General features: G+C 42.7%; 2 protein-coding genes across 9 annotated transcripts in view; one reads left to right on the forward strand and one right to left on the reverse strand.

Moving 5' to 3' along the window:
• NRAP (nebulin related anchoring protein) overlaps positions 1 to 1,095 on the forward strand; it is a 50,502-nt gene extending 49,407 nt beyond the window's left edge. The window contains exon 42 of the mRNA XM_017803896.1: positions 673 to 1,095. Within this exon, the coding sequence (XP_017659385.1) occupies positions 673 to 774 (102 nt within the window). The 3' untranslated portion in view covers positions 775 to 1,095. The remainder of the gene's footprint in view (positions 1 to 672) is intronic.
• HABP2 (hyaluronan binding protein 2) overlaps positions 1 to 23,301 on the reverse strand; it is a 32,666-nt gene extending 9,365 nt beyond the window's left edge. The window contains exons 1-15 of one of the 8 annotated variants that reach the window (XM_017803900.1): positions 23,137 to 23,216; positions 15,195 to 15,231; positions 11,622 to 11,768; positions 10,621 to 10,746; positions 9,427 to 9,534; positions 8,882 to 8,998; positions 8,410 to 8,529; positions 7,270 to 7,441; positions 6,752 to 6,840; positions 6,402 to 6,627; positions 5,430 to 5,572; positions 4,956 to 5,090; positions 3,319 to 3,464; positions 2,247 to 2,439; positions 149 to 1,301 (exon numbers count right to left, since the gene is read on the reverse strand). In XM_017803900.1, the coding sequence (XP_017659389.1) occupies positions 2,263 to 2,439; positions 3,319 to 3,464; positions 4,956 to 5,090; positions 5,430 to 5,572; positions 6,402 to 6,627; positions 6,752 to 6,840; positions 7,270 to 7,441; positions 8,410 to 8,529; positions 8,882 to 8,998; positions 9,427 to 9,534; positions 10,621 to 10,746; positions 11,622 to 11,706 (1,644 nt within the window). In that variant the 5' untranslated portion in view covers positions 11,707 to 11,768; positions 15,195 to 15,231; positions 23,137 to 23,216 and the 3' untranslated portion in view covers positions 149 to 1,301; positions 2,247 to 2,262. Of the gene's footprint in view, positions 1 to 148; positions 1,302 to 2,246; positions 2,440 to 3,318; positions 3,465 to 4,955; positions 5,091 to 5,429; positions 5,573 to 6,401; positions 6,628 to 6,751; positions 6,841 to 7,269; positions 7,442 to 8,409; positions 8,530 to 8,881; positions 8,999 to 9,426; positions 9,535 to 9,826; positions 10,206 to 10,620; positions 10,793 to 11,621; positions 11,769 to 15,194; positions 15,232 to 15,334; positions 15,511 to 23,136 lie in introns of those variants that run through there. The other 7 variants (XM_017803902.1, XM_017803898.1, XM_017803897.1 and 4 more) reach the window with 7 other exon arrangements.
• Positions 23,302 to 23,528: the final 227 nt, after the last annotated feature.

Raw genomic sequence — 23,528 nt, forward strand, 5'->3', positions numbered from 1 at the left:
CTGGGATCTTCCAGGCTTCTTTCTCCCTACCTCCACAGGGATGACTCCCAGTCTGCAGTGCCCCAGCACTAGAGAGCAGAAGTCCATACAGGGGGACATTGTAGCCCTTGGAGTTAGAAAGCATTAAGTTACAATAAAAGAGAAGCACTGCATTTCAAATACTTGTTTCATTTAATTTTTAACTTTGGAAACAAGTCAAACAATAATCGTGCTCAAGAGAAACAGTGGATATCCATGATTTGCATTTCCATCTGAAAAGTTACTCAAGAAATAAAAGAAAACTATGGTTGAGTAATGCAAGCCGAGGGAACTACAGGCAGTATCTTCTTAAGTTCTGGATATGATAATGATTTGATAGTCCAAGGGAAACCTACCGGTGTGCAGTCCATGTGGAACTCAGGTGTTTTCTGGTTTGCTTTTTATTTAGGCTCAAATTAGAAATTAGGAGCACATTTAGTCCTTTGGTATGTGTGGTATCTAACTTACATGAGCAGATCCACTTTTTGCACTTCTCCACTGTAGAAATTTGCTCAGTGCAGAGCAGTGATTTAGATTTTGTTCATTTGCCAGTTGTGGCAATTTTTAATATGCAAATATTTTTATAGAATTATAGTTAAAGACCTCTTCTGTCCACTGGCTGGTTTCACAATCTATTTGGATATGATTTTACAGGACCAGTTGGAGACAGAAAGATCTCAGCAAGTCGCAGTCAACCCTGATGCTTCAGAAATTCTGCAATTCAAGAGAAGGCAGATGCAGCTGTATCAGAAGTAAATGGAAACGTGACATAACATACATAGATTTTCATCTTGTCCTGAAAATCCTGTAGGTTTTCCAGTTTTCTGGAAGACACAATAGATGGCATTTAAGAACTTTTTGTTTTAAAATGCAACCCAAATGCTGCAATTTATAAGTGATAATTTTATTTTGTGTGGATACTTTATGATTTATCACTGTATGTATTACAGATTCTGCTATTTATTTGAAGCTGTAAATGAAATTAGTACTAGGTGACTGGCAGGCTCAGCTTTGTACCATGGATGGTAGAATACAAAAAAATTTGTAATGAATAAATTGTGTGAATCTTATTCCATACTTATAATTTTTGGAGAATTTTATGTTTCTGGATTATTGGCACCATTGACCTAAGAGAATACAAAAATATGAACAAGACAAAGTCCAGTGGGAGGAGAGTTATCACTGACTAGCCAAGGTCAGGTCTTCTAGCAGACATCAGGGAATTTGCTCTAGATTAGCAGGATATATTCAGATCACAATTAGTTCTTCAGTCTTTTTCATACCTTCCAAAGCAAAAAAATCAAAATTACTATTTTAAAAATTATCACCATATGGGTAGCTATTGATAGATTAGGCAGCTGCTTAGAGAAGGTTGTAAAATCTGGAATTCAAATGAGATGGACATTACTATTTTAAGGAATTGGCTCTTCACAAACATGTATATTCTTTACATACTGATTTAATACCAATCTCTTGTTTTTTGTACATCTGTGCAGAATCATTTGGCACAAATTACACAGTTTTGACATGCAAAACTTATGAAAACCTCAATATTATCCAATAGCTTTTGAACCAGATTTTTCTAATGTCATTTAGTTCTCACTAGGTCTCACCGATATTGTTAAGCACATATACCATTGTAGATCTGAAGCCTAGTAAGTAATTATCCTTTAATCTGGAATAAAGTGGATAATTGAAAATTGGGTTTTTTTTTCAATCTGGAAGGCATCACTGGTGGAATTTGGGGTTATTTGCATACCGAAGTACTTTTAAAAATAATTCTCTCTGATCCTCTCTCCTCAGATAAGTCCAGTGGCTGCATTCATGAACATGGTGATTTTTATGTTTGTGAAAAACTGCACTGATTTTAAGAGCACACACGAATAGCTTTGGAGTGTAAGAGTCCAATGAGTGTAGAAAAAACACATCTTCAACTGGAGCATAAGGGAAAGAGAGAATGGCTGGCAGCAGCTGAGCCTGCAGAATTTTCATGGCTTGAAAAGCAGAACTAGAAAGTTTGATATTAGGCACTCTGATTTATTTGAGGAAGAACTGGAGCAGCTTTACCTTCTGATCTCTTTTGTTACAAAATGTGGGCTTATTTCAAAGCCCACAACAGAGGTGGTGAAGGATGCCTTGTGTAGGCCATGAGAAAATATCAGAAATATCTTTGGTCAAAGAGGAAGTATTTGGGGACTTGATAAAAATAGTAAATACCTCAAGCTTACCGTTTGTCATTCTCTCCTAATGACGTAACCTCGACTCAGCCTGAATTGTAGATTTAATCCAACTGAGAAATGTTGTCACCTGGGTATAAACTCCTGGCTTGTTTTTTAACCCACAGCCATCACCCCAGCTCACAAGGCCATATACGTAGTGGGAGCTGTTTTCCGCACAAGTCAATGGGCCTCCAGAGTCCCCCTGATGAAGGAAAGCACATGTTCAAAACATGAAGCAATATCAGAATGCTTCTCTCTCATCATAAAATTTTGAAGCTGCAATGATGTTATTTACCTATTAGATTTATCATCAGATGCTGCTTAGTCCCTGAGTAGACTTGCAGTTCTGGAACTAGGTCAAATGATACCAGACTTTTTGGATGTAAGTTTTCGTTTGTTCCAGTCTGTGACATGTATCTGACAAGGTCACATGAAATTTCCCAGGCATGAAAGTACCAGGCATTCAGAGCCTGAACTCAGGACAATAAAGATGTGATCTCTGGCACAAATGAAACCTTAATCTGTCTCATATCCCTCAAATAGACTTATTCTGAGTTGGTTGGTTGGTCTAATTTTTGGTTTATTTGTGATTTCTATTGCAATATATGCTTTACAGTGGTAGTTTGCACCTTAGGAAGTGTTGTTCAAGCTCTTCCCTACCTTTCAATGGTATAAGTATGAACTTGCTTCCCATTTGTGCCAGCTGTAATGAGAAGAAACATCAATACTGACTCCCTGCAAGTCTTAGCTCTGATAGTGAAAATCAGATTAAAGTTGGTGCTTATGGTAGAACCCATAATGAACTTGAGGAAAAAAAGGTGAGTTTTCAGATTATTATGATGAAGTGTCTCAGAAGCCAAGCTTTCCAGGCTGGTATCTAGCTTCCATAGATCTGCCTGAAGGTGACAGTGACAATATCAGCTCTGGGGATGTACATCTGAAAGTGTACTGAAGAAAGGCTGTTGATGTACATTGATGTGAGAAACAGACACACATGCAGCACCCTGCCAAACCTATTACTCTGCACAGCCTGACTCTTCACACAGAAAATTAGTGTTCTAATACAGAAAAGGCAACAAACCTGACAAGAGTCAATTCCGGGTTTTCGAAGTTTTCCTGCACAAAACATGCTCTCATCCAGTGAGTTATTATGTAGTTCACGTTCATTGCATTTCCTCTGTGAAATTAGCTTGACCCTGGCATCTAACAGCTGATCAGATGATTCACCTATGGGATGTGCACCAAAAAAGTAGTCACTTTCCTTCCAACACTGCATGTGTTGTCTTTATTCAAAATAGGAGGTTGCTTGCCATATAGATGGGATGGGGAAGAGCAGGGGGGATGCATGTGCTAGCCTGGGAAGAAAAGAACTGTCTGTCAGGAATGATAAGGGTTAGAGTTGGGGTCTGTAAGCTTCCCTCAGGACACCGAGTTATTGCCTGAATAAAAGCAAAGTCATGTATTCAGAATTTAGCTCCAATCAGCTCTACCCGTGCAATCCTGCTTTTCCAAGGTACTGGTTGTCTGCAGCTCCCACAGGTCCCCATGGGACTTTGAGCTGCTCAGCACTTCTCAGACTGGTGTCATTAGATGTTTTAACATGCAAGCTAATGAAACAGATGAAAACTGAAAATCATACAATATTTAAGGGCAATGATTAATTACAGTGAATCTAAAGACATAACTTGACATCTAAAGGCAGTAGCCAGAGTTTCAAAGCACTACATCTGTAGATAATTAAAGGTAGTTTATAAGTTTGGTTCTGCTTGAGTTTCAGGAAATATTCCATTTCTGCAGTTATTTCCTGAAATGCTAATAATAGCTGTGCTCAAAGAAGGAGCCATCTAGTCTGAACACGTACAGGGTACTTGATACTTTTTGTTGGGGGAAAAGAAAGAAATTTCCCTGTACCCTTTTTAAGAAAGACTTTTTCTTTGGAACTTCTAAAAAATGTCCATTAAATTCTATTGGTGCATTCTGATCAAATGAACACACTTGTCTCTTGTGGACTTCAGTGAGAGTTACAGCAGAAGGGAGAATTTGGTCCTATGTATCATATCAGACTGCATCAGTCACAAAGCACTAGAACACCTACTGCAGCCTCAGTGACACGTTTTCCTTCTGCTGCTTTACAGTAGCACATCAATCAGAACATGAGAAAATGCATTTTTTAGAAAATTGCCATTATCTTTTGTTTTAAGAACAGTAATTTCTCCCTTTAGGATTTACTGCAGGCAAGAAAGGTTTTGGATAGAGCTGGTTGAACTTGAAAAGCTATGGATTTTTTTGTTTTTTTTTTAATTTTTCAGTACATCTGAAGATCCAGATGCTGCTTCTGAAAAGCTTTATCTGACACAATGGGCTGGAAAACCATGTGAAAGTATTTCTTGGTCCAATCTTGAAACACACAAGCTATACAATAGCCTCTCTTGATACCTTCTTGCTTCTATTGCTGGCTTCAGATGAAACCATGACATAGTGAGTCATTTGGCAAGCAAAAAGATGTGTCAGGGATTTTTTTCAGGCCTCTGAAAGATTTGTTGGTTTAGCAGAGATTTCTGCTAACGAGTAATTTCTGTGGCTTGTTTTAGCTTTTGAATTCCATGACATGGTTTCACTAGGGCCTAAGTTCACATTTGGTTCTGGCAATTGCTACTGAAAGTACCAGCCCACCTTGGCACCAAAGTGCCCACCAAAATCCAGGTAGCCCACAAATACCTGTCTCTGTCTCGCCCCATCCAGAAATGAAGCAGTCAGTCCCAGTGGGAAAGAAGAAGTTAGGGAGACAGGCTGTTTTCACATATTTTGTTTCCACTGCACAGTAACCATCAACTGGCTTCAATTTAAGTAGTGCTGGAGGGGAGATAAACAACAGCAAAAAGTATTTGGGGTGACATTTAACACCTAACCACTGTTACCAGCCCGTGACACACCCCCGTGCAAAGCTGTGTGCACCCCACGTGCCATTTGCACTCCATGTCGGACCTGTCCCAGTTGTTCTGCTCCTCCTACAGAGTCACTTCTGCCTGCCCATTACAATTTACATCTCAAAGATTCAAATGGGCCTAGATCACAATTCATCCTAATTATTTCCAGAGAACAGTCTCAATGAGAATTTTAGTTGGAGACAAACAGCTTCAAACAACTGAGGTTGGAGGTGAGACACATGAGTATTCAGTGAAAGGGATTTACCAATATCATTGTATGGGATGCCACCTCTATCACTGTATTTGTCATGCACAATGATTTTCTCCACATCAAATCTTTGCTCATGATGCTCTTTCTTCTTGAGGTTTTGCTTTCCAAGGGCTACTTGGATATTTCCTTTCCCGTTTCTGAAAAAAAAAAAAAAAGAAAAAAAGTAAATTACATACAGACATTGTCTATCAGTTGTGGTGAAAACCTGCACTTCAGTACCAGGAAGTCAAGATATTGCTTCCTTTTGTCAAGTATGGCCAGAAGATTTCCTAAGATCATTATAGGAAGGCTTATTTAGGAAAGCAGTGATGTTGGAAAATACATGTGCTCTTAATTGTTGCAATCGTGAAATAAAGAGATTTAAAGCTGCACATACATGCTTTTCTTTGCATTTTAGGGCAGAGTAGTGGTGCGCTGGAGCCACGGGAGTACAATTGCTTGATGTTGTCTGGGCGTATTTAAAATTATCTGCATTGGAATGATCTCCAGAATGTAATTTATCTGTTTCCTAGGTGGCTTCCAACTAATTCAATGCAAATATTGAAGGAAATATTTAAAGCTAGCTGACACAGTAACAATTGAAAGCAAAATGCATGTTTTGACTGTTTTGAAGAACTTAATTCTGATGTAATATGTGATATCGCTTTTAGTATCCCAATATCCTCTGAATTTTTCATGGAGTTCTTCCTTTATACATTGCAAAATCTTGTTACTTTCCTCCTTTTCTCCTCTCACGTGACTATTTTAGCTCATTTTAGGGGAGTGGGGCATAGATTTCAACAAGAACCATTTTCAACTATATAAGCATTTTTATGTATGTGTCCATTTCTTTCACATACACGTTTTCCTTTCACTTTGATTGCCAGTAATCATTTTGATTGCAAGTGATTTGGATACTAAGCTGTCTTTACTAACCACTCTAATTTTTATACACTTATCTACCCCAATTGTAGGGCATGCACCTACTCAAAGCAGTGCCCAGCAGTAAGAACCCAGCATGATTTAATTAGCACTCCACCACAGAAATGTTCACTCCCATCTGGAGTCTTTGTCTGCACAGATGCCATCCAGGGGTGTTTGCCAGCTGTAGCCTTGGATCCACCATAGATCCTCTTGAGTGTTCCACGAACTTCTGGTTGTCCACATGTTTCGAATATTTCATGTGATTCGGGTGGGTCTGTTGGCTCTACATCTGTGTTGGAAGTGACCGCAGATGTATAATGCAGAGATAATATTAGACTGGGGGAGTTAAGTAGCAGTGCCCACTGCTCTGGACCACCTACACACTGCCGAGTGGCTCACTCTTAATTCTTTACCTGAACAGGGTGAAACATCACAGAATTCCCAATCTACTTCCTTATTTTTTCTGACATAGCACCAGGGTTTTTCATCTTCATCAGGATTCCTGAAGGGAACAGGTGAGAGAATCAGCCAGCAGGAGTGGGGAAATCTCCACGAAACCAGTGAAGGAGCTGAGGATGCTTAGGGGAGCAACCTCATGCTCCCATAGGATCTGGACTTCCAAAGATACTCTTTCATAAGATTTGACAAAGATGCTTGAGATAAAGGGGGGCCTGCTTCCATATTACTATCCCCATACCTGTCTTAACCATAAGAAAACTGTGGGACTGGTTCAAAGAAAAAAGGGCTGCTTCTGGAAGCCGCACATCAGTGTAGTTAGAGAAGACATCTCTAACATTCTGGTGTTTTATAGACAGGCAGTGTCTAGAAAGATGTGAGATCCTAATATAATCAGTTTGTCAAACTCATGAGCAGTTTGCCCTCGGTGCTCTCTTTGATACAGACCTCTACAGCTACTTCTTCAAAATATTACCTGCAGAAATTATGATCACCAATGCCATAAAAGTCAGCATTCTCCATAAAGGCATTAAAAGGGAAGTCCAAGAGATGATGGGAATTCCAGTTCAGGCAGGTCCTGCCATCTACTGCTTGATTCACTCTTCCCCTGTAGTTAGAGGAGTCCTCTTCATAACAATCATCTGGTCCTGCAGGAAGACAATACTCATATGAAAATGACTTTTGTGTTGTTCCTTGCCCAAAATGGTCTCTCTTCATTGCCTTCTTTGTCCTACATTAATTTTATGGAGGATCAGAAGAACCTACTGGGCCAAGTAATGATGTTCCTTATTGTACACAGTCCAGAAATAAGACCAATGTCCCAGCATTTGTCCACCTTTTAGCTTGATTTACTTCAAATGCCTAAAATCTCTTTGCTTGGTAAAGACTGAGCAGTTAAGAGATATCTTAATTTCAAATCAGAATCTCTCCACAAGTGGCCTGTGCAGGAACTGGTTCTAAGTAGGACTAGGCAGATCCCACGGAAGTGGGCACGCTGCTGCTATCATGCCAGGGCAAATTATATGCCAAAAGGAAGGTTATAGGGCTGTGAACCTAACCTGTAGGTAAGGAGAAGGAAAAGTCACCTGCAACGTGGAGTATTTAGTGGTACATGGGGTTTGATGGAGTTTGAAGGGCAATCAACTTTTAAAAGAGAAAGAAAAAGATCCTTTTCCTTGGAAACCTGTGTGGAGTGTGGTGCCCACAGTGATGTTGCAGAGGCAGAAGGTTCTCTGTGCAGCAAGCTGGGGTAATCCCATACCCTTGGCCACCCATCAGAAGCAGTTCCCTCAGCCTGTGGAATCACAGGCATTAATCTTCACTACATCAGATTTCAAGTGTTTAAGGAAAACCTGATATTTCTTCTCCATGTGACATGTGCAACCTCTGGGAAATGCACGCTCACTCATTATGTACCTTGCCGGTACGGGAACTGTTTCAAGCCCCTTTACCAAGTCAGCCTCTTCCTCCTACCCTCTCCCCAAGGACGTCAGTGCCCAGGTGTAGCCGGGCACTTGGAGCAGTGACAGCATCAGTCAGTCTGGCTGCAGGGTGAAGCCAGCCCTGGTTGTCTGGAGGCTTCTCCCCTACCCCCTCCCCCGGAGCCGTGACATACCGATCTCGCAGAATCTCCCTCTGAAAGGTTCAGGGCACTCACAGGTGAATTTTGATCTCTTTCTGTTCCGTATGCAGGTACCTCCATTTTTGCAAGGGTTGGGACTGCACTGCTTAGATGCTGTCAATGTGGAAAACACAGAACAGCCTTGTTAATCTGCTGAACACTATGCAAACATTCGCATGCCCAATGGAAATTGGAAAGAGTTCCCATTTAGCCTGTTGACTTTGAGTTCTTATGAAGTCTTGCAAAATGCCCAGCACTGGGTGTTCTACCAGTGACTGAACCACCACTCTGCAAACCAAGCATAACTCATCACTGGCCAGCCCCACAGGTGGGAGCTGCAGCAGACTCAGGTTGCATGACTAGGGCAGCACCACCCTCTGCAGTGGGCTGCAAGGGATTTCCCACTACAGACCGGCCACGGTGCTGTCCCTAACACAATTCTCTCACTGTCCTGTTGAGTGCTCACAGCGTTGGCAGAATGATCCCTTGTACGGAGGCTTACAGCTGCACCGAAAATAAGGCGGGCTTAATAGAACCAGGCAGTCACCAACGCGGCAGTTCATGTCCAGGCACATGTCCTCCACTGTGGAAAACAGAGACACAAGGTACTTCGTCAGCATTTGTGTGTACACAGGAGCTGTGCCCTTGCAGGGATCATGGGAAGATGCTTTCTCCTGATGCCCCAAGGACGCTTTCATTTAACAGGTGTGGACTTGCGATTTCTCTTCATGTTCATGGTATTTATGGCAAAATATCTGTGGTACCAATGAGCAGCTCCCCACTGCCTACCTGGCAGGGGATAAACAAGTAGTCTCTGCACTCCTGAAGTCTATTTTACTGGATGCTATTCAGACAGACTTTGGTCTGGATAAGGCACTAAGCATAAGATCTATGAACATGACTGCTGTGGGCTGTCAGAACCCTCAGCCCAGCAAACAGTGGGTTTATAAAGCTGTAACAGCAACATTAACTGCCAAAATAAAGAGTGTAGCTTAGCCAAAGAGCTATTACCTTTTTCACATGTGGTCCCACCATATGGCTTGGGACAGGCACAGCTGAAGTCCCTTCCACTGGATGCACACCTACCACCGTTCTTACAGGGGTCAGAGAGGCATGGGTCTGCAGAGGTAAGGATGAAGATCTTTCAGCTTCTCAGCCTTCATCACCTGCTTTTTCTTCTCACATTTTCTGACTGCAGAAGGCTGCCTTCCTGGGCACAGCATCCGATATAACATGTGCTGTGCTTATGCATCAGTTCAGCAGCCACAGGAGTGGTGTGAATTGCTGCAGAGTTTATTGCAAGCTGTAACAGCTCATGGCTTTGGGTCTGCAGCTCCTGTGCTGCCTTTGCCATGTCTATTATGGAGCTGTAATGGGGCAAGCCCCTTTCGTTGCTCAGGGATACATTTGCCTCTTTGGCATTGCCTCTGGCTGTCTGCTTTCATGCGCTTAGTCTGGAGGTGTCTGTATTCGGCATTGTTCTGTTTGGAACACGGTGCTGTATTTCCCGTGGAAAAGCCATCCATCACTGTTAGACTCTACAATACCCCTGAGTGGCTATTGCTTCAAGGGAGCAGGTGCCTGCTGAGAGTCACTTGCACACTGCTCCTTACACCATGCTCAACCTCCCCACTGCAGTCCAGGCTGCCAGGAGTAATTGATACCGGGGACAGTCAAATATAAGCTCTGCTTTCTTTGTACGGGGGGATAACTCAGGGAACGTTACAGGCAACTTCCCTGTCTTGCCTTTTGTGTTTCCTGAGCAATCTTGAGGATCCTTTCCTGTTCTCCTGAAGTTTGGCAAAACAGAAAAAGAAAAGAAAAAAACCCTGCAACTGATAAAAGAAAAAAAAAAAACAAACCTGCTCTACATTTGGTTCCTAGCATAAATACAGAACATATATCCCATGAAAACAGCAATTACATCTTACAGTGTCTATAGACAAATAAGCCTGTGCTTTTTTGTAGTAGCAATCAGAAATGTTCTGCATGATCACAATCCATCCTGTGAAACCTGGAGATAAAACACAACCTCCTTACAAGAGAAATACAAAGAAGAACACTGCAAATGATCCTCCTAACTCATCCCTTTGATGCAGGCATTTCGAGAGCAGGCTGGCAGCCAAGACCTGCCACACTCACACTGCAAGCTCAGGGTTGGGATTTTACCCCTTCCTTGCCTCCCTGCCCACCCCTCAGAGGTACCTGGCATGGTATAGAAGTCACCTATAGATGTCTCAATAAAGCTCACTTGCTCCCAGGAATGGTGCTGGAGGCTGGGGTCCTGCTCCTGTTCCGTGGAGTCATAGTATTCAAAGTCATCATCCTTGTCTGCAGGGAGGGGTGAGAAGAGGGTGAAAGAACAGAGGAATCAAAACTGTTGGAAGGAGACAAGGTATAAAAGAAGTTATTCCCTGAGTTGGACAGTCCTTATCTCTTTCAGCTCATTTGGGATGTTGGTGGGTCTAGAGACTACATCATCTTGAGAACCAAAAGTGCCATTCAGCTCTTCTTTGGCATAGGCAGAGCTCACCTAGAGCCCAGCATGGGCACCCTGAGCACCACTGGCCCCAGTGCTGCCCTCCCTGACCCTCTGGAAGGGCACTGGATCCCTGGCTGCTCAGCTGTCTCCCGTGGTGGCATCTGGGATGCCCCAGATGGGATGCAGGCCTGGGCTCTGCAGGCACAGGCTTAAGGAGCCCCTCATGTGGCAGCACAGCCAGAGAAGATGCTGAGGCTGGTGTCAGCGCAGTGAGGGAAGAAGATTCAGATTTCTACAAGAAGAAGGGGTTTTCTTTGTCCAGATGCTTTGATCACCAGCACATCATTGCTGCAGCATGAGGCAAGACCCTCCCCTGCACACAGGTGCCTGCTGCGTGTGGGGACACAGAGTCTCATTCCAAGGGCAGCCTGAGGCACCTGCACGTCTGTGTGCCTCTTTGCCCACAAAACACCCTTCAAGGAGCGAGGGCCTGGCACAGCAGACATGTACTGAGGAGCCCATCCTCGCCCACCAGCCCAGAGCCACCAGAAGCCAGTGTCCTCACGGGAGCCTGCTGGGACCTGCAGCTTTGCCAGCTGCGCTGGGGGGATCGTTTGATTAAAGTGGGCTGGCAGCTCCTTGCACAGGTACAACTGTTGTCGATGGAAGCCACTCCAGCGTTTCAAAGACAAGGTATGGTAATGAGCAAAGCTAAGCTACGTACAGAGACATTTTAAAAAGCTCTTCCCTAGGGCTGGACCGATGGCCCCATGGATAATGCTCTGCCTTGAACTGATTATCAACTGCATTATCTTAGTTTTCTCTCCTCATTCATTCACTTGCAGCCTTTATCTTTATTCTTTCTTTGCTTCTGAAAAAAAGAAAGAAATTCCACGTTTGTACAATGGGTGTTTTATATTTCATATTAAAATAGAACTGTCTTTTTTCTTCTTTTTTTTTTTTCCTACATGCCAACTCTCGTTTCTCACAAAAAAAAAAAAAAAAAAGGGGAAAGTTTCACCTCATTTATTGCTATGTCAAGTCAAGACTCCTTTTCCTCAGCTCATTATTTCCACAGGAGCTGAGTCTTGACTATGTGCAAGTGTTGCAGAAGTGTATGCCTTGCTGAGGAACAGAAGGATCTTGCTGGAAGATAAGGACATTGTCTACAGTGAACAAAATTAAATTTAATGTGATGTAGTTAAGAAAGAAAAACAAAAAGGAAGTTTTGCCTGAAATACAGCCTGCAAGTTCACTTTGTTGGAGAGGAGATTTTGCAAACGACTGGAGTTTGAAGGAAGTGTCTAAAGGAGTCTGATTTTGTTTCTCCTGTTTATTTTCAGAATCTTAGTGGGGCATGTTGACTTTTATTCTACGGATGCTTTAAAGAAGTATTCTGAAGGATGGGGTAGCCCTTTTTATGGAAAAATATACCTGCTAGAAGTTATGAAGGATGAAGAGGGGAGTTATGGCTACCAAAAGCAGACTGCAAATATGCCAGCGTGCTTTAGGCTGGAGAGGACTGTCTTAAATCAACAGAGGAAAAATAAGTGCCTCAAAAGAGCACAAATTGCTAAGCCGTTGTAGAATCATCTACTCTGTTTTTTAAACCATTAGTTTTTAAACCATTAGTTTTTTTAAACCATTAGTACAGAGCTTCTAGAGGTCACATGAGTGATGCTTCCCATCTCCCAGCTACTCTGCGTCCTCTCCAGCTGCACAAAGCAATGAAAAACAAAGACCAGAAAACCCTAACTTGGGTATATGACACCAAACTAAAAGATGTCTTCTTATTTATCACTGCTCTGACATTAAATAACTATTTGGCTTCCACATCTCTTATTTAAGAAGTGCTCCCATTTCTTTAATTATTCATAACAAGCCATAGGTTTAGTAAAGTAAAAACAACACTTTTTTTTATCTGAGCACATAATTAAAGTGTAAAGTCTGATACACTGGTTGATTTAAACATATTACTAAATCAGAGTGCTCATTCTTTGTAAGTGCTGGAAAACCTTAACATGCTTTAAAAAAGCAGTGATCTGACATTTGTCACTGCAATGTGACTATTACATGAAATTAAATTAGACATCCTGCATGCAAATTTTCAAAGAATAACTTTCCTCTGTGTAGTACAAAAAATCCCCCCATAATTGATAGACAGAGATTGACTTTTAAAGCTTCAAATCAGCTTTGAGGTCTGGGTGATCTTTTAAACTGCTCAAGCTTTCATCTGCAGTTTTTCATATTGCCAAGAGCTGTCAATCAAGCAATGGATTTCTGATCAATATCCCCTTGTTCATTAGCTTACACAAGCTCTCTGTTACTGAGAGAACAGATATCTCAACGTCGGCAGTCACACTGTTTTCAAAACCTTCACTGGATCAAGTCATGACTAATGTTCCAAGTGGGAAAGTGATGCATTAGGATGCCATCGGGTGACCTGAATTGTGAGGTAACTTTGTTGGACTGCAGTTGTCAAGATGAGTGATGTGCAGAGTTAAAGCCTATTGCCAACACACATCAAGAGCACCAGAAAGTACCCACCATTTATTCAAGCTCTCTGAACCTCTGGGGACTGACTGAAATCTGGCCTAATTTAAGCAGGATGACTTTTCCTACCACCTCTCTAAATACTTTTTGTCTCCAGCTCTGAGGTTATTGTAGTGTTATTTTTATGAGGCTGAAATCCTGACTATATTTTAAATAATGAGATATTCCCCGTTTACTTCTGCAGAGATGAGACCTCATGGTATTTCCTCCCTTCTAAGCAGGCTGTGGCTGGGAGTATCTGCAGCTTCAGAAAGAAGGGAGACCAGCTAAGAACAAAGCCAAAAGCCTTTCAAATAGTTTTGTGGTTGTTACTTAAAAGGAGTTTTGCAGCACCTTTTTGCTCAGAGGGATAGATGATGGGTGAAGGTGGACCATGATGGCTGAAGGAGTGGAGATTTGCAGGGGGATGGAGAGTGCGAGAGAGTAGGTACAGTGGAGGGATAGATGTGAGGACTGTACACCACAGGGGAGGGAATGAACTGAGAGATGGTGAAAAGGATACTCTACCATTAAAAAGTGAATCAAACAGTTTGCACAAGGCTGCAAACTTGTGTGTAAACAGGTGTGCAAACCCTGAAGTCAAGTGTATGACTCTAGGGCCAAATATTTGTAGAAGTCAAATACTGAGCTCAGACTCACAAATGATTTGGAAATTTGTTTTCTACACACATGTTAGAACAGCAGCCTTGATATGGGGAAAGAAGCACTGCTGTATGAGCTACAAGGTTTCTGGACTTCCAGGTTCGATCTCAAAGCCAAAATGCCACTGGAATGAACAGGAATGCAGATGGATAATGAGTGCATAGTAAAACCCACACTCTTTTTTTGCAGAATAATGAACAAAATTAATGTAATACATCATTAGGTATACATTATAAACTCAGATGTAAGATCCACTGTAACCAAGAAAAAGAGGAGCTGGGCTTACCTGCAAAAATACTAAACTTATCAATTAAAACATAGTTCTTCTATGTAGACCAAGTAGGCTGAAAAAGGATGTACAAATCCTCACACAATCTACGCATCCTCACACAACAATCATCACAACTTTTCCCTTATCAACATCTTAATGCTATTTAATGATTTTTAAATATTAGCCTTTAATGATTTTTTTACTTGCATGGGCTTGTAAACAGTTTTTGAACCTTCCTGCACTTTGGACAGAACCTTGCAGAAATGAGTTCCACAGTTAGTTGTAAGCTGCAAGGGAAAGTCAGCTTTCATTTATTTGACCTTCGGTTTTCATCCAGAGCTAGGCTCTTTGCTTATCCTTCTGTGAGGTTTGCATCCCAGCACCATGACTTCTCCTCCAGTCCGTCACCCACTGTGTCACCCACAGGTCCCCAAAGCACATGAAGGCACAGAGTTGCAGAAAAGTCCTGGCTTGGAACAGAACTGAGAGTTGCAGGTGTGATCTAGCAGAATCCCATGATCAGCTGCTCATTGGTACTGCTGCTGTACCTCTATTTTGGGCTCCAGCGTGCCAGACACACTCCTAGTGGGGACACAATGCAGCGTTGTCTCCTGCACATGGAGTACCTGTGCAGGTCTGAAAGTGTTCGCCATATTATTTGTCCAAAGGTAAACATATTTTCTACACAGGCCTTACTTTAAGCTCAGCAAGGCTCTGGATGAAGTTAGTAAAATTCAGCACTGAGCACTAGTGGAGGCTCTTGATGAACCAAGTTGCAAGCCTTTAAGTTTTGTACTCAGAAGTTATAAAGAAGAAACAGAAACAACTTACCTTGCATTTCGTGGACCCAGAGGGAAACTTGGGAAGCCTGCATGAGATAATAAAGGGTAAAAAAACCAAAAGTTTTTGTTTCTGAAAAAAACCCAAAAGTTTCTGAAGAAAAACAAAAGCCAACGCAGAGCTTTGCTTACAGTGCAAAGTTTCTGTTTGCCCCTAGTGCTGGACATCCAGACAAGGTTGTTCCCCACTTTGGAGCTAACTGGACTGGGTTTTAAGAGCTCTTTCAAAAGATTAACAAAATGCCAACAATCAGTGTGGGATATCTGACTTTCTAAGCACACAGCCCAAGCTGCTGGGCTGGTCTGTTTGGGGGCAAACCTCTCCTGAGTGAGTTAAATTGCCTCTTAGCTTCTAAAGTGATGGCACATGGGCTGTTTGTCCAGCTTCTCTGAAATACTGACAGGGGCCACACTCCAGCTGGCTGACAAAGCTGGAGTCTGGGACATGTCAGGGTACGTGGCATGACCTGAGTGGAGGTCAGGCACTGCAGCACGGCCCAGGAGCCTATGCCTGGTGCAGCCAGCGGGATCTGGACCCCCGAGCTGGAGGGCTGTCTACAGGCTGATGCCTACAGATTTTGGGATTTTTGGATGCAGGAGAATATTTCTGGTGCTTTCCATTAGGAAATGCCATGTGTCAAACCTTGGACATGGGGCTCCAGCCTTTCCAGTTTGGCTCATGGTCAAGGGCAAGCAACAAAAGGGAACAGAAGATGACGGAAAACAGCTCTCAGCCTTTGAAGAGTGCGAGTGAGGTTTGTCTGAAAGGAGATACACTGACTCTGCACCAGGACGTATCCCCAGCATGATGATTTCCATTTGCTTTCCTTCTTGTTTTAAATCCCAGCTGCAGACAGGATTACCTGCCTGCAAAGAGGATACACATACTAACAGTAGTGTAAAGAAGGAGATTTGGAGCTGCTATTCTTCATCTTTCACATGATTTTTTTGGAGAAAACATATTTCCAAACAATTTAGCAGCCATAATAACGACAGCATACATACACGATTGTTATGTGCACCTATGCATTGCTACAGATACAATTAACTGTGAATATATGCCCTGTTTAGTTGTACATTATATATAGAAGATATTCTCAGATAACACCGGTTGTGACTAAGAACAAATGAATCAGAAGCAATGAATAAGGAACAGAACAAAAAAAAGCTCAGAATTCACATTTGTGAATATTATCTGGAATATATAAATGAGTTTTTGCTTCAGGCACGTTTGTATCCCTCTTGTGTTTGAGGCAGGAAGAACAGACACTCCAGCTCCCCCCTTCCCACTGACTTTAATGAGAGCAATGTCCTCTGAACCACTCAGCTGAGCCCCTTCCCAGGTGCATTTAAGTGAGCCACACACATACAGAACTAAATCCTTTGCAGCTGGAAGGACATATCCTCACACAATCGCCCCCCCCCCGAATGAGTGCAGAGACGATGGTAAATGAGAAGGCTGTAAAAGCTCTGTCCTTGGTGTATATGTTTCTTGAGTGCAGGTACAGCATTCGTCAGATCCTTTGCCAGACCCCGACGGAGACTATATAAAGCAAAGGTCTAATTGCTCCATTTACAATTAGCGGTAGCGTTCATCCATAAACAGACCAAAAAAACCCTGCAAGTGTACTCCTCTCTTTTGGAGGAATAGATGAAACAAAGAACAAGGAAGCAGGATAAAGCAAGAAACATTTCATCTTCCTCCCCCAGCTCTCTGCGCTGCCCTGTTGTGCTGTTTGCCTGATGGGGTTGGAAAGGGTTTGGATCTGAAGGGCTTGACTTTAGTGAGCTTGTCCCTGCAGTCGGGGCAGCCCTTGGCATCCCAGGGGAATGTCAAAGGATCTCAGCCCAGGCTGAGAGAGATGCAGGACATGACTACATCACGCTTTTCTGTGCCTCAGTTTCCCCAGCTGAAGAGCAGAGATAAGAGTCTCACAATGCTCACACCCCAAGGAAATAAGAAAGACGAAAGACATAGCCCTTTGCTACACTACTTTCTTTTCCAGGTGACGCACCTGCCCCTCCTGTCCAAGCACGAGCACAGCTGACTGCGAAAGGGCAGATACCCTAAACTCTTGCAGTACCCGAGACAACGTGCAGGTTTCCAATAACATCCGTCAGAGCTTGGACTCTAGGGTGGCTCAGTCCCAGATTTTGGTTCCTGCTTTTGGATGAAAGTCTCTATCTGCTGACACAGCACAAATGTTACTGGGAACAAAAGCTCCTGGAGCACCCAGCATGGAGTGTCAAAGAGTTAAATACAACGCTGCAGCTTTCCCTCCTTGTGTGCCTGTCACAAGCTGCAGCAGAGGACAAAACCTTGGGCAGAGCTGACTTCTCAGCATGGAGTTTTCTCCTCCTTCCTGAGGTCCAGTGGACCACTTACCAGACCACACTGGTTTTCAAGCAGTTTTGCCCTCACTAGCCAACACAGGGCCAAATTTTATCCTTTTGGCTCCTGGCACAAAGCATGCCATGGTGGTGTGCAGAGCCCATCTCCTTCCCTCCTGTCTGCCGGAGCTACCCCCTTCCTCTGCACCATGAGGGGGTGCGGGATGTAGGATTTGCGATGCAAGGTGTTGGATATGGGATGCGGAAGGAGATTGTTAAGAGAGGTGCACAGCGCGGGGGCAGGAGGGGGCTGCAGGAGGGGGTGCAGGCAGGGCAGTGAAGGCAGGGCCTGCTGCCTGCAGTGCCGTATTGCTCATGGCCAGCAGAGGAGGATCTTGTCCTTCTGACGAGGTGCAACACTAAGCCCAACACGGAGCAAGATTCAAACAAAAGGAGTGAAGGGGGGGGCAAGAAATTAGACTGTGGAGCTGGTTTCACCAAACAGTCTCCTTGCTGCAGCTCGACACTGATACTTTGTGTGCTCTCTCAAGAGGGAATAAATTCACTGGATCCTTTTCGTAGCAGGTCTGCAGAGATGAGGGACAAAGCTGGAAGAATTTGCAGAGAGCAATTTTAAATTTTATTACTTTAGGCTCATAAAAAAGAAACCCTGAGAAAAAAAGGCGAGGAAAAACATTTTATATGGGTATCAGCGCATTGCTGACTGTGAAACCAATTACATTTATGGGGCTTCTAGAAAAAATAGTGAAAAAATGACTGAAATTCAAAATAACCTAATATCACCTGATCTTTGTTGTCTGTCATCATTGTAATGATTAGCACTTGACTAAAACTTAATTTCTCCAAGGAACCATCAAAATTTTGCTAAATAGACTTTGTACTAAGATTAAATATTGCAGATATATGATGTTCTCAATTTTTCCATTTCAACTCCTCAAGAAAGAGAGACTAATGAAATGTAATAGATTTCAAACAGAAATGCCAGAACCATGAGCTTTCTTCATCTCAGGACAGAATTCTATATTTCTTTCTCAGACAAAAATGCCCAGTTAATCTCTGGCAATTCTTTGTGAATAAACCCAGGAAGATTTGACCTCAAATTCAAGGGAAATTATTTACAGCTGCCAAGGGCATTCTGCAGTTAAACTGTTTGCTGTGTCTTGGGTACATTGTTACCCCTTATTACAATAAAAACGAAAAACTAAAAAAAAAGCAGATGGAGAAAGAGAGCAAAAAGGTGACAGCCCAGGGTTAGGCTGTGAATTTACATGTGTGCAAAACAGAATTCCAGAGAAAACAGTGTAGCTACTCAAGCTGGAATGACAGACTAGGAAGAGAGGTGATAACTACCTCTACACATGCACACACTTTGCAACAAAGCACTACAGGAGTTCAAACATTAAACTACATTAGTAGGAATTGGCCTATTCGCTTAATTGCATTAAGTTCTGCAGATTCTCCTGCAACTTGTCATGAAGTGGCCTCCATGGCAGAAGAACAAAGATTACACTTTCATTTGTTCACTTGTGCAGTCACAGCTTTGTAGCCAAGAAGGAGGTGGGATGGGGTTGAACTGGAGAATGAAGATGTATATTTGTTCAACTTCCATCCAGAACTGACATCAGGCATGAAGAAGCCACGAGGGCAAACACAACTACTGCCTTCTCGTAGTGAACCCCTTGATCCCACTGACAGCTCTCAGTAAGAACCTTTGTCTGGGCTGCTTGCCAAAGGAGGAGGGAATCGACAGTTCTGATGCTCTTACAATCGGCCAGATTTTTGCCTGCAACCATCTTGGGTAGTGACTGTCTTTGAACTTCAAGGGAAAGTGGCTTTCCAGCAATGACATTGTGTTTCTCAGCCAAGACCATGGTTGCAGTATAATGAAAGCAGGGTATACTATCATCTGGAGCACACATGCAACATATGTTGTAGTTTTAGCCTGGGAAACCGTTCTCTGAAAGGATTCCACCAAAACCTCTGACTTCTTCACCTCTCTGCTAACAAGACATCTCCTACCTCCACACTGAGCTGCAATGTGTGCCTCATAGTAAATGATGTGTCCTTATCAACTGGTCCCAGGGTACCCAGAGAGGTTCACATCTAAAGCCTTTATTTTGCTGATTATTTAATTGTGAACCTTTCCCATGGTAGCACCTGATACAAAAAAACACAGGGATACAGGAAAAAAAGCAATATCCCTCAGAGGTGCTGCTGAAACCAGCTTGGTTCTCCGCTCAGGAGTTACCTGCTCCTGTTTTCCAAGAGATCAAAGTTTTCAAATGAATCTTTGCACTGTGAGAGGTGGTCTGGTACCAGCGGGTTGTTTTTAAACCTGCTCACTGGTGGGTGAGGTGTGCTCGTGCTCCCGCGTGAGAAATGGAGTCAGCCTTGGATGCCACAGAAAGGGGAAGCTACAAAATCTGTGTCAGGGGGCTGCAGGAGCCAGCCTGTCACACTAACACAAGTGTGCTGCGCTATCAAACGCTTCTGCAGCCAGTGCTGGAAATGCAGGTTATACTGCTAGACTTAAAGCTTATGCAAAGTCATTAAGTCCCTTTAGTTACACGGGATATCAACCTGCATGCTGCAGGGCATAAGCTGATTGCCTTCGGGGGTCAGCGCTGAATGCTTCCCTCTCTGAGAGCACGGTGCAAAATTAGCTGGGGGCGCTCCCAGGGCTTTGTTGCTTTCCTGCTGCATCAGGCAAATTTAGGCGAGCGCTGCAGAAGGGTATCACACCTGATGGGCCACAAACTGAGACGGGCCTGACAGCATTCACTTCTCTTCACAGTGATCGGTTCTCAATACGGTGGAGGCCTTGTGTGAAAAGTGCAGTCCTGGAGTGAGGGTGAGGGGAGCAGAAGTGGGAGTTTTCTACAGGACTAGATCCACTGGAGGGTAGGAAAAGATATCAGACAGTGCTGACTTTGGGACACCCTAAAATGTTGGTCTCCAAGGACCACAGGCAAGGAAGGACCTGCACTGCTGGTAACAGTTTCCTGCTTACTATGGGCCAGGTATGAGATGGGCACTATTGATAAGTTTTTTGGCAATTGTTTGGACTTAATGTGATACTTTCATCTCTTTTCACTGCTAAGTGCTCTTGGTTATTGCACTGGGCATGGCTAGTGACTTCAAAACACTTTCCATCAAAACTAAGCCGACAACAATTTTTTGAAGTTTCAAACAATTCTACTCTGTCCCTTGCAAGTCTTCCTTCTTGCTGCCAGGGGTGTTTGAGTTTGCAGAGAACTCTGATACAAGGAAAAAGCCTGATCTGAACACCTGTTGATTTACACTGGAGCGTTGGGGGATCCAGCTTGGTCTTGTCCTGTTCCAGATTTCTCTAGCCCAAGTAGGAACATTTCTACTACAGTGTCTTGCTGAGCAGAAGTGAAAGGAAAAACAGGAGAAAAAACAATCATCAGAGAAGACCTGCCATGTCTGAAGACAGTCTTTGGTGTGCTTGCATCATATATGCTAAAATAAAGGACTAAATTTGTTCTCACTTGCACTCACTATGCAGCTTTATGCCCTTTATGGAAATAGTTTGGATTCACACAGGTGAAATCAGTTTATCCTCAGGTAATATGAAAGAACTGAATGGAAATTTTTGCTTTAGGGTTCTGCTCCAAACCCACCAGATCCTTGAACATCTGAGTGTTTTGACTGACCCAACATGAGTTACTGCCTAAACCTTTGTTTGACTTCTGCTATATTTCACCAATAATATTTGTTAGTCAGTGTGTATAAAAACTCCTAAAGCCTGATTCAAATAAAAATGACGAAGATAGATAGTTTTGGGATAAGATGGAAATAGTAATTGAGACTGCTTTCCATGGTTTCAGCAAAGTGCAAAATCTATTATTTTTTCATTCAAACTATTTCAGTGCAACTTTTTCTTTGGGACAAATCATTAAGGCAAAAATATCCTCTCATAACTTGTTTGTCATGCAATGGTCACATCATGGCAACTCATTCCCCTCTTTTTTTTTTTTCCTGGGATCCATGCCAAGTGCTAAGCCAGAAAACCTTGTTATATTAATTATGAAGAAAAAGCATGTTTTATTAAAAACTAGCCTGCTGAATATTCTGTCGTGCTGCTTTTCAGTGACAGCAGAATTGCTTATGCATTTTAGCAATGTTAATGAATTTTCAGGGTTGGGGGGAGATATACACTACATTTTCTACAGCAATATTTAGGGCAAAGTTAGATTAGGATTGTTAAAGCTAATGAATCAACCTAACACTTAGGACTAGTTAGGAAAAATCTGTGCAAGACTTCATGTTGTCTAAGACTGTCCGTACATCATCTTCACTGAGCATGAATTAACAGAGCCAATTCATTATGAGCTTATTTATATTAGATTGGGTTCTGACAATGTCTGTAAAACTGGCACTGAACTACCCTAGAACTGATCCCTCAGTAAGCTGCTTCATGTTCTACTGGACCAAGTGCTGACAGAGTAGACACTAATTAATAATTACTCTGTTGTGTTACTAAAATCACTGCTCTCCAATTCACCGATCTCTTCAAAAAGATCTACAACCCATTAAAACCCCTCACTATGTGTTTTCCCCAAAGAACTCAATCTTAACCTGTCAACATCTGAATTTCTGCAACATATTTCAGTAAATGCGAACCTGCAGACATGGGAAATATCACTAAGAAAGTATTTGTTTTAAAGAACTTCAGATTCCTTCATGAGAAAATCTACTTGATCCCCATGCTTGGAAGAACAAAAGAATTTTTTAAAAAACGATTTTTAACTTTCCTTTGGTTACAAGTCATTCTTGCAGTCTTCTTTTAAGAGGAGATGAATAGATTTGGGGAAGTATATCAAGCTTGGCCTGAGTAGAGCTCTGGCCATGTCTAGCTGTGTTGAATATTTTGCCACTAGCCTTTCTCCCACATTAGTGGCAATGATAATTCAATCATTCAAAACATATGGCTGGGGGGAATTTCACGTTTGACAGAAGAGTTTGCAAAACTGCCAAGGCAATAATCTAATATTTAGTCCCTTTACCATGAAGACTAGATACAAGGAAGAAAATTTTTATGGTGAGGGTGGTGAAACACTGGCGCAGGTTACCCAGGGAGATGCTGGATGCCCTACCCACAGAAACATTTTAAGCCAGGCTAGAAGGGGCTCTGTGCAACCTAATCTAGTGGAAGATGTCCCTGCCCACAGTATGGGGGGGTTGGAACTGGATGATCTTTAAGGTCCCTTCCAACCCAAAACATTCTGTGATTCTAAGCTGAGCTACCCATGCTGCAGCCCAGGATTTTGGAGCATTTCTTAGTGCCCAGGGCTGGGGGAGTGACTGCACTCCCCACTGCACACCCCTGGGAGTGGGGTGGCCACTGAGCTGATTGTACCCAGATGAGCCATTCCTTGACACTGTAGATGTCTGCTCCAAAAAACCATAGGGCTTCCCTGTTATGCTGCATTTACTTGGGCACCTCAGTGTCCTGAAATGTGGATACTCCACTAAGTTGCCCTGCAACTGCCCGAGCAGGGCTCAGCACGGAGCAGAGCTGGCACATGGAAAGAAAAGCAGTGTAAAAATATACTCACGCACAAACATGTGGTCCCAAGGAGAATGACCAATAGGAGAACCTGAAGGGCCAAAGCACTGTTAACCATCCTTATGCTCGTTTTTTTCTTGAAATTAGCTTCTTCTTCTTGCCTAAGTTTTTTCAGACAAGGTACAATCTTGAGGGTGAGCTAATTCAGTGCAAATAATTAACCGTGCTTCAAATATTGTTTAATGTTCAACAGATTGTCCTGATCAAATAAATGTATCCTGTCCAGATAATCACCACATTGATTGCTGGCAAATGTTTCAAATCAGTAAGTGTCAGATGGGACTGGTACAAATTAACAATGAAAAGATACATTTTCCTTGTTTTAGAATAATCTTTCAACTATTATTATCAGTTGGAAAAAAAAGTATTAATCAGACTTAA

This window comes from Lepidothrix coronata, unplaced genomic scaffold, assembly GCF_001604755.1.
Source record: "Lepidothrix coronata isolate B3197 unplaced genomic scaffold, Lepidothrix_coronata-1.0 Scaffold8, whole genome shotgun sequence".
Taxonomy (NCBI): Eukaryota; Metazoa; Chordata; class Aves; order Passeriformes; family Pipridae; genus Lepidothrix; species Lepidothrix coronata.